Source organism: Thunnus thynnus, chromosome 8 (genome assembly GCF_963924715.1).
Source record: "Thunnus thynnus chromosome 8, fThuThy2.1, whole genome shotgun sequence".
Classification (NCBI taxonomy): domain Eukaryota; kingdom Metazoa; phylum Chordata; class Actinopteri; order Scombriformes; family Scombridae; genus Thunnus; species Thunnus thynnus.
In genome coordinates this window covers 12,746,432-12,761,866 of record NC_089524.1, presented here as the reverse complement: position 1 = coordinate 12,761,866, position 15,435 = coordinate 12,746,432, and the positions used below count along the sequence as shown (strand labels likewise).

At 37.9% G+C, this 15,435-nt stretch overlaps 1 protein-coding gene across 1 annotated transcript in view; it reads left to right on the top strand.

Annotated features, from left to right (window-relative positions):
* LOC137187579 (homer protein homolog 3-like) overlaps positions 1-15,435 on the top strand; it is a 52,619-nt gene that overhangs the window by 13,370 nt on the left and 23,814 nt on the right. Inside the window, exons 2-4 of the mRNA XM_067596579.1 lie at positions 7,713-7,869; positions 10,205-10,336; positions 11,021-11,128. Coding sequence (XP_067452680.1) covers positions 7,713-7,869; positions 10,205-10,336; positions 11,021-11,128 — 397 coding nt within the window. The remainder of the gene's footprint in view (positions 1-7,712; positions 7,870-10,204; positions 10,337-11,020; positions 11,129-15,435) is intronic.

Below are 15,435 nucleotides of genomic sequence, written 5' to 3'. Positions count from 1 at the left end.
CCTTTTATATATTTACATTGTGACTTTAAACTTGACTAAAAAATGACAAAATCCTACCAAAGTTTAGATTTTAAATCGTATAAAAAAGCAATGTGCTGTAGCACCTGACATGCATGTAGATATCACTTAACACACTATGCAATTGTGTTTCTGACCCCTTTAATTACTGAACTGTAATCTGAACACAGTTCTCCTTCCACTCATGCATGGATGAGCAACAGTGAGCGTGTCGACGGAGGGGGAGGGATGGGCGGATGTATGACCTGGAATAGATTAACAATAATTGATTCAGATGACCCCTCAGTGGATTCAGGCCTCTGGCTCAGAGAAGGAGGAGGATACCCTCAGCATGCAGCTGTGCGATCACAAAGAAACAGCAGAAAGTAACCCAATCGACCAACTGTACTGCTACAATGTACTTCTGCTCCTCGACAGTTCAGAGGGAAATACTCCTATATATTTGACAGCTATAGTTTCTGGTTACATTGTAGATTAAGTTTACAATTACACACAAAAATATAATAAATTTATAAAATATGATGCATTGTTATAAATTACAGAATAGATTCACAGTTTTTCAAATGTGTCTTAAAACAACAGTCAGACAGTGAAATGAACAGTCTTTCGAGTGCCAAATTCCCTCTTTTTGATAAAATCCTTCCACCACAGCTCAACAGGGAAACACAAAGAGGGAATTTTATACCAAAAACACTATAAATTTTGAGGATATACACTTGATATGACTAACTCAGACTGCTGAAGCCTCACATTAACCTCAGATATACTTTTGAATACATTTTTGTATAAAACAAGGACTTTGGATTTTGTCCTCCATCACTTATATTGTAAGTGCAGTAAAAAAAGATCTTCTAATGGTCAGTATGAACAGGAGGAATGATTACAGCAAGAAAAACATGTGTCAATGTTCATATGGGCACATGACTCTTGTTTTAAAGAAAAAAAAAGTCACCCTATCCTTTAATCTACCCAACAGTATGTGAAGAGGATAAAATTAGCAGCACCAGGACGAGCTAAAATATTAAAATTATGCTTACATTGCAATACATCAGTAATGATACAAAAGTATTCTTGCTACACTCAAATCCAAACTGTATGACATCTGCTTCTTGCAGGAGGAACACCTAACTGTGCAGGAGCTGTGAGATAGAGGAGTGGTCATCATAATTAATAAAAGCCTTTAGTTTAAGTGTCTCAAAATTTCTAAAGATAGCAACAGGAGGGTGATAATTATCCTGGCAGAAATTCAAGGTCATTCGCTGATCATGGCTAATATCTACACCTCTGATATAGATTGGAGTGTAGGCTGGCTGGAATGGGCAATAAACCAGTTATTATGGGAGGAGATTTCTATCAGGTTCTGGATCCAACCCTGGACCCCAGCTGTCCATCCTTTGTGGGCCACAAAGATCAGTACTGTAGCTGTGCTGGAGAATTTATGTTGAAATACATTTTACTCCTCTCCCATAATGTATTTCCAGGATCTACTACATCTGGATTTCCAACTCCCTTCTCTCTTCCACCTCAGCCTGTGCGATTGAAAGTATTGTCATCAGTGTGTCATCATGCTGATATAAACTTAAAGAGGACGTATCATGCACATTTCCAGGTCTATATTTATATTCTGGGGCTCTGCTGGAATATCTTTGCATGATTTACAGTTTAAAAAAACTCCTTATTTATCTTATACTGGCTCTTTATGCAGCCCCTCTGTTCAACTTATGTCTGAAACAGGCTGTTTTAGCTCCTGTCTCTTTAAGGCCTCCCTCCCAATGAGCACACTCTGTTCTGATTGGCCAGTCTCTGGTGGCTTGGGAGGCTACATAAACAAATAGTAGTAGTAGGATTTCATTTCTTTTTCTCGTTCTTTACTCAAAGTATAAACTTCTCAAATACATCCGTACATGTTCAAGTTCCAAATCTGGTCCAAAATATGTGAGTGTACCACACGAACAACCCATGAAACAAAATTACTGTCACTGTGGTATGCACGAACGATCTGATGTCAGTTTGATGGGGAAATAGAGGTAACATTGCAAAACAAAGCTTTCAGAGGAGGCTGACCATGTTTAACATCCAACATCATAACAGTATAAAAATAACAGAAAACCACAAAAAACATGATATGCCCCCCTTTAATGATCCCCTTCAGTAAATCAAAATCTATTTCAAGATGTCAGAATGTATTTGAAAGAACAGATTGACGTTTGTAAAGAAAATAATTAAATTTACATTTATTTAAATGTTGATTTAATCTCAACTTTTAAACCAACATGGATGACAAGTGTTTAAAAGAAATTGAAATTTGAACATCTACAGTTCCACGACAGCTGGTTGAATCCACTCTGTTACTAAAAGCTGCTTCCAAGGGCAAGAATGAATTTGCAGTGACGTGTAGGATATGATTTTTGACACTTAAGAAACACTCTTACAGTTTTTTATTAGATCAAATTCTGTCAACTTGTCATTCTGTCAGGTTAGAGATGTTGAGGTGATTCTAGTTTCTGTAGCTTTAGTTTAACATTTCACTGGCTGCACACTTTCATGTCAGTTCTCCAGGCTGTCGGATATCAACAACTGTCTCCTTCTGCCCAGTCATGCGGGGTTTCACTCTTGCAACACCTGATTTAATTAAGGAACTCACTACAGACTCGTTAATTGGATCAGGTGTGTGTAAAGTACATGACACAGTACCACGTCAGAGTACACTTCTCTCTGCTGCGCTGCGTTAGTTTGGACAAGACTTCTGTGGTCGTCAAGCTGCTGTGCTCCTGAGGAGGAATTTAATCCAGTTTTAATCTGCTCATATCATCAAACCTTGACGTGAAGCATCCTGTCTGAGCTTATTAGCTTGAGAGGCTTATCACAGAGCAACGTCAAGACGGGCCGAATGAATGACAGGACGCTCGTTCCTGTGTGATCTGGTGTGACGGCTGGGAGTCTGATGAGCAGTCAGTCATCACTTCTCATTAAGATGAGAGTATGATAGAATGGAAATCCTGACAGAAGCTATTCTGCTTTGATGTTAAGGCTTATTTATTTTTGGCTTATTGGCTTAGTGCCTTTAACAGCCTGGTTCTAAGTTATGCAGGCAGGTAATTAGTTTTATTGAGTAAAATTAAGTACTTTCATGGTGCTGTTAATGTGCTTGATTCATGTTGATGTTTTGAGCAGAATTTTACCTTCAGACACTCAGATAAATGATGGGGTTTACCATACATTTCAGACCAGAGACTCTCAAATGAAAAGCTCAGTTACTATAGTCTCACACCTTGTTTTTCCTTTCTTAAATGTCAGAAAGTGTTTGTGCTGCTTTCAGAGAATTACCCACAATCATATCATAGTCACTTTACTGTCAGCCTCTACATATTTTCACTTGATAAATAGTTGCATGAATGGCCCTGCTCAAGGGCAATTGCACAGTAGCTTTAAGAGGTTATAGAGATCATTACTCATGCACTGAGGTTTTCAGGATGGGAAATTTGATGCAGTGATTTAACACTCATGTTAACCTACAAATGCCCTGTCTGTAACAGACTTTGTCTTTCAGGAAGCAGATTGAGCTTTTAGATTGCAAACATGTCTTTTAGACATAATTGGGTTTGAATAACAATAAAATGAGTGACACTTTAGACCTGCAGCTTTGTTTCTTTAAAGACACTGAAAATACTTGTACAGTTTTTTCAGAAGGAAAAAATAATCATGGTGCTTTCCACAGAATTTTTTTGTAAAGCTGGCTGCATTTAATGTGCGTTCAACAGTTTGCATACATTTTCAATGTTTTTTCGGGCTGAAAAGGCTGTTGCAATTTTCTGCAACAGCCTTTGTAATCAGTTGGCCCTTCTTTGTTTGGTGTTTCAGGGGTGGAAACGCTACACTTCAGTGACAAGTAAACTACAGTCCAAACGGCCATCTATGCAATCATGGAGCAAATGTGTATAGTTGATTATATAATAAAAATATTTATAAAATAAAAAAACTTAGAAATCACATTAATGTTGCAGCAACCAAATAACTTCGCAGTACTTCTTCAACCTGTGTGACAAATTAGAAGTGTAGTTATCAGAATATTTCAGTAGAAATAGTGTATCACAAATCAGATTCTTTCCCAATACCCACTCTTGTGGTATTTGCAAGTATTCAAGTGGCCACTTGTGTGACACATTTCCGATTACTGCACAGCGCCAGAGTGCCTGTTAAGACCGCAGGAATGTGGAGGTTTATCAAAGCTCACTGGGACACTCTTGATTAATAAGGACCTGTGATCCCGTCACTCACACAAATACAGATACTGTACATGGCAACAACTGAGCTCAGATGATTTGTTGAAGTAGGAGTTGGATCAACCAAACTTTATTTACCGTTACAGTCAGAGGACAATAAAAAAAAAAAACAACACACAGGAGAAATACAAAGCAATTAAATCAAATTAAGTTATCTAGAAGCAGGTAGGTTTATTGTACCTGGAAGAGACAAAACACAATATTATTTTGAATGGTTTCAGTCTGATAGCATTTTTTAAGAATGGAACATAGGCCTGTTTTTCAAAATCTTTGATAATGATACTTAATATCTATCTTGACAGTATATGCAATTTTAGTCTTATCAGTAGCATCAAGAAGAACAGATTAATTGTTAATATTACATGATAACCATCTTTGGGGGTTCTGCCATAACTTGCTGTTTGTACATTAATAATAATATTCACACTCAATCCAACTTTCAGAAACATCAACTTCTTCTTGACTGTCAATAAAACCAGCCAGTTGGCACACTGCCACCAAAAACCTGACTGATGTGCAATTTGTCGTGGTGAATTGTGGGATATATTTTGTTCTGAATGTGCATTGAGTGTGGTTTGAGTGTAGTGTATGTTGGTATTCAAACGTGGGACACGTTCGCCTACTACCTGGTAGTGTGTGAACCAAGACTGCTAGTGTTGGTATTGGGGACGTACGTCTTAGTTTCCTCTACATGCCTGCCATTGACTCCATGTTGTTCAGTAAACTCAGATCCATTTTTGTATCATCAGTTAGTGATATTCATTGCATCTATATCTGCTGCTATCCTGGAACTGAACAACAAAGAAAGCCTCGTCCTCGTCTCTGCTGCTGTTGTCTATTGTCAATTGTAGCTTCAGTAATCTGTGTTGAAACAATAACGACTATTGTTTGTATGCTAATGTACAATAATTCCAACCAAATCCAGCAGGGACAATGCTTCATATAGCCAGTGCTGACCTATATAAATGATAATTTCTATTGCTTAGACACAGAACAGGACCTCCTCCCAGCACACATTATCCTCATTAATGTCAGCATGTAATTGTCTGGCAATGAGAATGGCTCATTGCATACATTAACATTATCCAAACTCTATTAGCTGTGTAATGTTGCATGGATTCACCATAGTGCCCGTGTAGCCCCTCGTCGTCCTGTGAGCGTCTTTCAACTGTTAGTCCCCGTAGCGAGTATATGTTTGAGCAGGGTGGCTAATTGGATGGCTAGCGGTTAGCGAATCTTCAGCTTAATTTGCACCAATAACCTCAGTACACCAGTAGAGCATCAATGACCTCGAGGTCTCTGAAAAAGATCACATTTGGAAATTGGGAGTATTTTTCTCTATCTATAGCTTTATCCACCATCACGGTATTCTCAGTGGAAGAGTGGGGTCGCTGGTTTACACTCCAACAGATGAACAAAATGAAACAATAATGATATTCAATTCATGTTTTAACCTTTTGGCTTCGACCCGTGTGCTTAAAAGGTTTATCGAGTGTGATGTTTCCATTTTTAAATGTATTCTTTAACATGAATTTACAACTGTGAATTCATTTGTATCGTGGCCTAATTGTCCCTTTAATGAAATCATTTCAATTGTATTCCTCTTTATGAAAATGTATTCCATCCAAAAATAATATCTATAGCTATGTAGCATGTATATATATTTATATGCATGCTGTAAATAAAAGGAACAAAGCAAACTAAGAACTGGCTGGTATAATAGGAAGACTCACTGTGCTGCTTCCATTAAAGATTAAAGGTAGAAGCTCATTAAAATGGAATAAAAATCAAGCAATAACATACAGGAGGTTGTGTAATATCATGTGTTTTGGTAAAAATGTGCAGCAGCTGTAGGTGCCTATACACTTCCACAACAACTTCCTCATAGACCCTAAATGATGATGTGATGGTGTTATGATGAATAAAGCTCATGTTAAACTTGAAATGAGTCTGAAACTGTCATATAAGTATACCGCAAAAACTCAACTGGGATGAGTTTCTGTACAGATAAACTGGTTGAGTGAGGAGTGCCGCATGCAGACAGATTTATGACTCCTAAAAAAAATGGCACGTAACAGGTGACTTTGGCTCACCTCACTGGTTGTGATAGAGCTGAATGACAAAGCGGCTCGACTGAAAGTGATACATTCACATTCTGTTGAAAGTGGAAAATGATTGATGTCACAACACATTAGAATGAGAAATAAGGTGCACTCCAAAAGTATGTTTGTAAGGCTCATAATCCTGTGTTGTGGATTAATGTGTTGTATTAGCATCAGTCTACTATATTATTAGTGTCTGTTGTTTTCAAAAATAAATCAGATAGCACTTTTTTCTTGTAGGCATTATTTAAACAAAAAGAAATGTTTTTAGATATTTGCAAAGAAGGAGTTCAGTTCATTCTCACCCTCATTGTAAAACAAAGAGAAACTGCTACTCAAATAAATTTCAGTTCAAAAAAGGACACCAAGTTATTTTTTTTTTATTTAAAGAAATGATCAACTGGGAGATTACCACTGTACTGATGCCAGCAGGTGCTCATGGGACAATAATAAACAAATATTTTCTTGCTTTTGTGGTTCATCCAAAGATCACAGACTTTTGAAACAAAGTTAAAATGAATATTGATTACCTTCCTGAATATACAATAACACTGACATCGCTAGTTTGCAATTTGGTACTAGATAATGCAAACACGTTGTTCAATATAAACAGATTTTTTAATTTGCTGATATGCTGCATGCATTTAAAAGGTAAAACGACAAGAGATGGCTCACAAATTGGGTTTCATAAATTTGCATATACATTTGTCATTTGTGATGTGAAATCCAAGTTAAAGAAAACAGACTACAAAAGGTTAAAAAATGGGAAAATCTGCAGTCAGAGATGGATGAGTCTAGATATCAGTAGATACAATTATAGAGTCATCATTTTATAATAATTAGATCATAGTATAGAATTCCTTCCTGTGATACATACAGATGCTCTTTCCTGCTGCATTCGTTGCAGCATAATATAATTTGAGGTTTCATATTATTCTATTATTTGCTTGTATGAAGTGATTGTCTAAGCGCAGGTAGGTTGAGAGTCTGGGTACAGAATAAAAAACAGGATAAAGGGGAGACGTCTGTAGGTGTGGTTGTCTATTGACTCCTTATAAATGTAATGTACATTTTCCTCATGCAAATTTAATTAATTGCACACAGACGAGAACGGTAAGCAGTGGCAGGTTTATCCAGTGAGCTGAAAGCTCCTCCTCGTCTACAGAGAGGAACCCTTCCTGTTGAAAATATGGATGCCTGGATGTGTAATGTTTTGTAAATTAATGTGACACTAAATCACCACATAAGTTGAAATGTTCTGATTTTCTATTATTGTGTGTGTGTGTTTTTATGTTTTTTTTTTTTAAAGGGAGCAGCCCATCTTCAGCGTTCGAGCTCATGTCTTCCAGATCGACCCGGCCACCAAACGCAACTGGCTTCCGGCCAGCAAACACGCCGTCACCGTGTCCTTCTTCTACGATGCCAGCCGCAGCGTCTACCGCATCATTAGCGTGGGCGGGACTAAGGTCAGAGCCCAACACACACACATATATAAATGTACACATGTACACACACACACACACACAGATGAACACACACAGATACCGATGCATAAATGCTACAAAAGTTATAAGTAGTAGTATATATTGTATCAGGCACAGGCAAACGTGAATGTTGTTGTGAATATTTTTAATAGTGGATATACAGGCCAGAGGCTCTGTGTGTTGTTTTAGGAGACAGAAAACAGGGAAACATCCCAAAAGTCCCAGTTGGTATCAGAGGTAGGGGAATTCAAGCTTTTCATGGGTTAGAGCTTGGTCAGTGTTGCAGTGAGTTTTCCTCTCTGGGAGACATTGGTTTGCCTTTTTAGGTCACAAAAATCAAAAAATGCTGCTGAGGTGAAATATAAAGAATGTGGTCAATAAAACATTTTGTAAAACATGTTTTTTTCCCCAAATTTTTGTCAGCATTGATTGATTCTAAAGTGCACTATTTAACAAGCTTGGCATTTTGTTATTGATTATTATATTTCTGTAAAATAAAGTCAGTATGAGATTTGTAACATGATGCAGTGAGACTGCATGAAAAATCAACTCAAAAGTTTTATTGAGCCTATTTTGTCTTTATTAAATCTTGTATTATATCTACAGTCACATTCTGTACATTTTGTTGCGGTCAGTAGTGAGTTTATGTTAGTTTTTGTTTCTCTGGTCTTAGTGCAACATAAATGTAGGGACTCTTGGTGTGGGAAGTATCATATCCTCCTGACCACTCCACTCCTGCGAAAGGGAATTAGATCTGTTTTCTATGTGGATGAGGCTTTCATGGATGGGAATATAATAGTCAAACTCGCACATTTTCAGCAGAATATTATGAACACATTGGTAATGCTGCATCCACAATAAGAGTAAAAGCAGCTGAGAGTCCCAACTCTAACTGGATTTCTTGTTAGTACCTAAATGATGACTACAAAGCACTGTGCTTTGTACACAGCCAACTGTGCCAATTTACCGCCCTGAGACTCGAGGCTTTTGGGGAAGAGATTAAAGAAACCAACGTTTGGCAACAAATCCTACTTATCAGACTGTTCACTTGAGAGTGTTACTGAACAGATCAACGCTTTCTTTCTCTGGCCTGGTTGTTGGATATTTTGTCTTAATTTGCACACAGCCTGTTCTCCAGTAGACCTCCATGACGGTTATTTAACTGTACAGATTCAGGCTCCAGATTCTCTTGACTACGTAATCTAAATGTAATTTCTGGTAATACATTTGCTATGTTGTATATGATTGCTAATGAGCATCCTAAAGAAATGTGTGGCACTCCAGCACCAGCGTGTTCACTGTAATGAGCTGCTGCAGAGTGAATCGTTTCACTCTCGATAATTGTATGAAAATCTGCATATTTTGCTGGTCAAGTATGTACAAATGAAAAATAACAATGGGATATAATGAATTTAGCATTTAAAGGAATTATTCATGTTATTCTTGTTGGCTTTGGATATTGTGAATAATGTGTCCTTGAAAATGACCTTCTGTTGAAAGCAAGCTTTTTAAGCTTATGAAGTAGCTTGATAAATGCATTTCTCTAAGAGCTTGGAAGCACCCCAGCTAGTTATGGCAGAGATGGAGTCAGTGCACCTTTATCACACTGTAGATACTGTAGGTGGAGATTTGCTTGAAAATTCAAAAAACGTGTGTGAAATAAAAAATATGGTGGTAAATAGTGCTTAAAGAAATGTAATAATGTATAAAAACACATAAAAATAAATGTTTTCTAGTGAGTATGAATGAAATGTAAAATCCAAAATGATTTTCTTTCCTATCGTTGTTTATCTGTCTATGTCAGGGTTTATACTAGTGCGCAACTAACGATTATTGTCATTATTGTTTTCTTGCCTGGTATGACTTCTCAGAGTCACCTTCATATGTCTTGATTTGTCCAACCAAAAGTCCAAAAACCTAAAATAATCAGTTATATGACAAGAAAATCATTAAATCATCACATTTGAGAGGCTGAAACAAGCTAATGTTTGGCATTTTTGCTTAAAAAAATGACTAAAATGATTATTTAATTATCAAAATAGTTGCCAATTAATCAAAGCCAATCGACCAATCATTGGAGCTCTAGTTTATACTACATACCTCAAGCCCAATATACATTTTGGCTTCACACTCTCCATTGTACATATTCAGTGCTTCCATGTTTAATATCCCTCTCTCTTCTTATTTATATTTTATATTTCTGTGCTGGATACTGTTATTTTTGACTCCAACATCCCACTTTTCCTACTGGGATCATCTGTCTTCTTTTATAGATGCCTTACGGTATTATTACTTCCTTTATTCTCTGTGATTTCAGGCCATTATCAACAGCACCATCACCCCCAACATGACCTTCACCAAAACCTCCCAGAAGTTTGGCCAGTGGGCAGACAGCCGAGCCAACACCGTCTACGGCCTCGGCTTCTCCACAGAGCAGCAGCTGCAGCAGGTAAACACCACTCACACACTCAAACAAAATACTTCAAAGTGTCTTTCATTTATTAGATATTACACTAACGGGGTAGATGAGGAAAAAAAGAGGGACTGTGGAGCAGGTGAGGACAGTGGTGTGATGAACTATGTGCAGTGCAGTTTTGATATTGATGCTGTCATATGTTTCTAATATCCTGTAATACTAAAAACAAAAACCTGAATAAAATATCATTTAAGAAAAAAGAAAGTTAACTTTTTCTAACCAAACAGTAACCATTTGTATTAAAATATCTCATTTAAACTTTGCTATGAGAGAACATATTTTATGCATAAATTTTAGATATTTTCACATTTAATTGAGGCTGTTATCCAGAGTGAATTACACTGCAAGAGCAGAATGAGCCTCATTTACTAGACTGCAGATGTCACAGTATCTGGACAATAAACTGAACAAATGTATGTTCCTCTGATCTCCCTGATTTTCTGCTGGAAGTAAAGTAAGAAGAAGGAAGAAGTAAAATTAGATATTTCTTTATTGTTATAATAAATCATCTTTATCAAATATGTACAAGTGCTGTAAGAAGATATGGAAGAGTGATGTGAGGGCGGTGTAGGTGGTGTGCGTTTGTGTGTTTCTTGCAGCAGTGAGCTCTCGGCAGACACACTTTGACTGCTGCTTCTCCTCTTTGTCAATCTGCAGTTTGCAGAGCAGTTTAAGGAGGTGAAGGAGGCGGCCCGTCTGGCCAGAGAGAAATCCCAGGAGAGGTTTGAACTTGCCAACCCTGCGCTCAACATCGCTGCCCCACAGGTAAAGCACTGATGTCTTTAATTAAACCTCCTGTCTGCCCACAGTGTTTTCAGTTTTTTATGGCTGACTAGAGCTCTCCTCAGGTAGAAGGTGGGTGGAGATGTGTCCATATGCTCAAAAGAATCAAAGCTGCAAGTTGTTCCATCAAAACAGATCTGACAAAAATAAGAATGAGGTCAAACAATCACGCTCTGTAAATGCGAAGGTCTAATCAGCCAAAATAATTGAATGATAAGGGAACATTTAGTAATAAATGCATTTCTCTTTTCCAATTTAGTAATATTTTTTTATAGTTTAAGAATGAATTACTTCATGAAAGCTTTTCCATTTGCTGATTTGAAAACTAACTTTCCACAGATCTCACTCTGAACAGTTTTCATTTCGAACTATTTTCTCCCGAAGGGAAAGAAATGCTGAAAACTGTCCACTGGGGCTTCTGTGGATTACACCGAGTAACTGGGACATTGTTTCTGGGGAGACACATTGATGTTGATGGTTTTTAAATTGAGTTTTACAGCTCCACAAATGGAGTTCATTCACCTTTTCTTGCATTGGGGCGATGGGAGAATTCTTAAGTAGCAGAGATCTGAAAACCTCAGCAAATAAAACCAAACTATCTGCATGGAGGACCGTTTTATTCCTCTTCACTGAATCAGGGGTATTCGGGGGCAAGAAAAAATAAAGATTTCTTTTTATATTTTGGTGAACGAATCCTTATATGGAGGAAAATTGGCAATGATATCTGCCGCTATGTCAGCTGTGTGCAAACACAGCCTTAGATTTAAAAAACAGTGGTATTATACTATAATAAGAATCTGAAAATGAAATGTTTGCTGATCAGACTTTTGTGGGAATTTCATATCAAACACGTGACAAAAAGACAAATTGTCTCTACGGTTCGACATTGCATTTGCGATTGAACTTGTGACCTTGAAAGGACATGATGGTCTCTGTAACCCTAGGCCAGTACAACAGAGTGACGCAGTAATATCCTGGCGAACTTAGTGCCTTTGTATCTATTTTAAACATATACAGAATCACGAGGGATTAGATGGATCCCCATCTGGCCGCTCCATTATTTCCCCATTGGTTAACTCCATTAAAAGATTTCATGCATGACAAATGGAGATGGTAGGCAGAAAGAGACGCCAGCGCTGAAGGTGTTTGGAGGGGTAGTAATGGCCGAGACTGAAAGAAAGAAGAATGAGGGATCAGAAGAATGGAGAGGAAAGAGGGGAGATGGAGGGAGGGAGGGAGGGCAGCTGAATCATCTATAATTGAAGGGAATCTGGCTGCTGCTAAAAGGACAATGGCCAGCTTTTATCCTGCCAGTGTTGGTGATTTCTTGGTGACTTGATAACTTTGAGGTTCATTTGGAGAAGTGAAAGTTTGCCAGAAGTAGAAACTTTTTGTTCTTCACCTTTTCTTCCTCACAAAAGCCGCCTTGTAATGACATTACATATAAATTACAAAACACAGAGTGATATTTTCTGGAGCAGTTCTTCTGACATTTACAGCATCAGCAGTAACAACACAACTGCAGCAATTTGGGTGGCTGCAATTTATTAATCTAAACATCGAGGGAAGAATGTCATGCAAATTGCGAACACCTCCGCACTTGATGGACTGGAAAAAAAATCTGCTTCTATTTGTTCTGTCCTCTCTTTGCATTGCCTCGGTGCTCTGCCTGTTGGCAGCTACGTCCTATTGGACTCGAACTTAACTTTATGGCACTTACTCGCATTGTTCTCTTCTGACTAGATCCTTGCTTGTGTTGTATCAACTCTCAGATGTACGTTGTTTTGGATAAAAGCGTCTGCTAAATGAAATTATAAATTGTAAATTGCAAATCTTTGGGAAGCTTCAGAGCTGTTCTGCCAGTCTTGTTTATTAGTGAGTTCTGCCAAGAAGAGTCTGGTTGTTGGAGCGTCATGGATTTAAAACAGATTGTGTGTCTTAACAAAGAGCAGGTCTGAGACACTGCAGAGTCACGTTGCCAACCTCAACCTCAGCTCTGAGACACTCAGATAAGAGCTGATGGTTTGTCTTGTCTATTTATTTAGTGAGGCTGAGAAAAAACACTCCTGGATACGACAAAACAGATCATTAATACCAAGAAGGTCAACAGCACAAGAAGAACATTGTATTCAACGATGCCAGAGGATTCATATCAGGACTGATGTTGAACTGAGCTGCAGAGAAACAAACCTGAGACTGGAAGGTCAAAGGTCAGCTCAATGAGTAACATTTACATAATCAGGTTGCATCTTACAATCTGATGAAAATACATTCTGCCATTTGCTGGACACTGGTAATCTTGCACAGTATCTTCCATTCAGAGATGCAGATTTTGGGCCGATTCCTTTAAAATTAGAGGGAACAAAATATACTTTGTAATTGGTTTTGGTCTTGGTGCCCAAAAAGCAAATTAGACTTTTATGTCATAACTTAATTCTGATTCATATTCACCCTTCAGATCAGAACTCAGTTTGTCAGTGCCTCAAAGTATTTGACTTTGATCAGTTGCTGTGTCTTTGATCTCTGTAATATCTGCAGACTTTTCTCTTCACCAGAAATACTTTACTGTAGACTTAAGAGTCTGATACTTTTTGACTGGTTGTCAAGACTCACTCTGAGATCTAAGTGTGCACCAAATAGTTTGATAAATGGTATAATAAGCTTAATTTATATGACACTGTGCAAATAAACATATACTTAGCAAACAGGGATGCAACAATCCAAATTTTTCTTGTCTGATACAGTTTGCTATTGTATATCTCAGCTCAGAGTGTCTGCCAATACTGAATATCCTCGGATACCGGTGCTCAATTTTAGAGGCATGCTGTGACTGAATAAACTGATAGAGGAAACACAGAACTTTATATTGACACCGACAAAGAAACTGTATTTAATGTGGACTGGTCTCATCATGACTGCACACAAAGTGGAGAAAACAGAAAAAGACACAAAGGACAGTAAAACAGTAAAGCCAGAACATGTGTTAAAAACTGACAAGACTTTCCTCAAAAAAAAACTTTAAAGTGGCTTTGAAAACATGATCCTGTTTTGCACATGTGCGAAATGAATTTCTTCCTCCAACAGCAAGCAGAGCTGTTACATAGTGTCACCATGGAAACCACAGACCTCGTTGAATGTGAGACAATGCTTTGAAAATAACAGTCCCCTTCCACACACACACACACACATACACAAACCACATGGACACGTGGTCATGCTAAATCGATTAGTCAGAGACACACACACACACACACACACACACACACTCAGCATCACCTGGATAGAGCTACAAGGTCTGAAGCAAGCAGGCAGCCTGTGCTGTTTTCTAGATAAGACAGCACTCATTGATTTTTGTGTCAGGCAGTAAACACAGAGGTGTTGTAGAGGTGTTGTTGTGGTTATTATCACGTCTTCTCACTTCTGACTCACAGCTGTACGTCGTAAAACACTGTACTGCTGACCTTCTGAATCTGTGGAATATAGAAATAATACCCAATCAAAGCTGTTATGGAGTGTGAACATGAGCATATTGTATGTGTGACCTACAGCCAAGTTTTGTTGGCAGCTCCAGTGTGGCCATAATGCCAGTGAAGGAGTCCATTAAAGGTGCAGTGTGTAGAATTTAGTGGCATCTAGTTGAGTGGACTTGACAGAAATGGAATATAATATTCATACGTATGTTTTAATTAGTGTATGATCACCTGAAAATAAGAATTATTGTGTTTTTGTTACCTTTGAATGAGCCCTTTGTATATATACAGGGAGCGGGTCCTCTTCCACGGAGCCCGCCATGTTTCACCGCCATGTTTCTACAGTAACCCAGAATGGACAAACCAAACACTGGCTCTAGAGAGGGCATTTCATGTTTTTCGCGTTTTTCACGAGTTTTGCGGCCACCATAGATTCTCCTACATGCTTGGAAGGGAAGGGTATTCAGTTGATTGCAATCTACAACCTCACCACTGAATGCCACTAAATCCTACACATTGGTCCTTTAAGGACACAGCTTTTATATAAGACTGCACTGTTTAAAGTTTTCTACAAACACCTCAACACGCTGTTAATGAGAACAAGATACAAGAAACACCACCAACCTATACCAACTTTTTGAGCAAACAAATATGCATCAGAATAACTGTATTGCTTGAGTTAAAACTTACAAAACCACAACAACCAACATTGTTTAGCTACACAACATTAGGCTGATCCCCAGTCAAAAAGTGAAAATGTAGAAGACGAAAGTATATATATCTAAACCTATATCTATGTCTATATAATATTGTAAATAT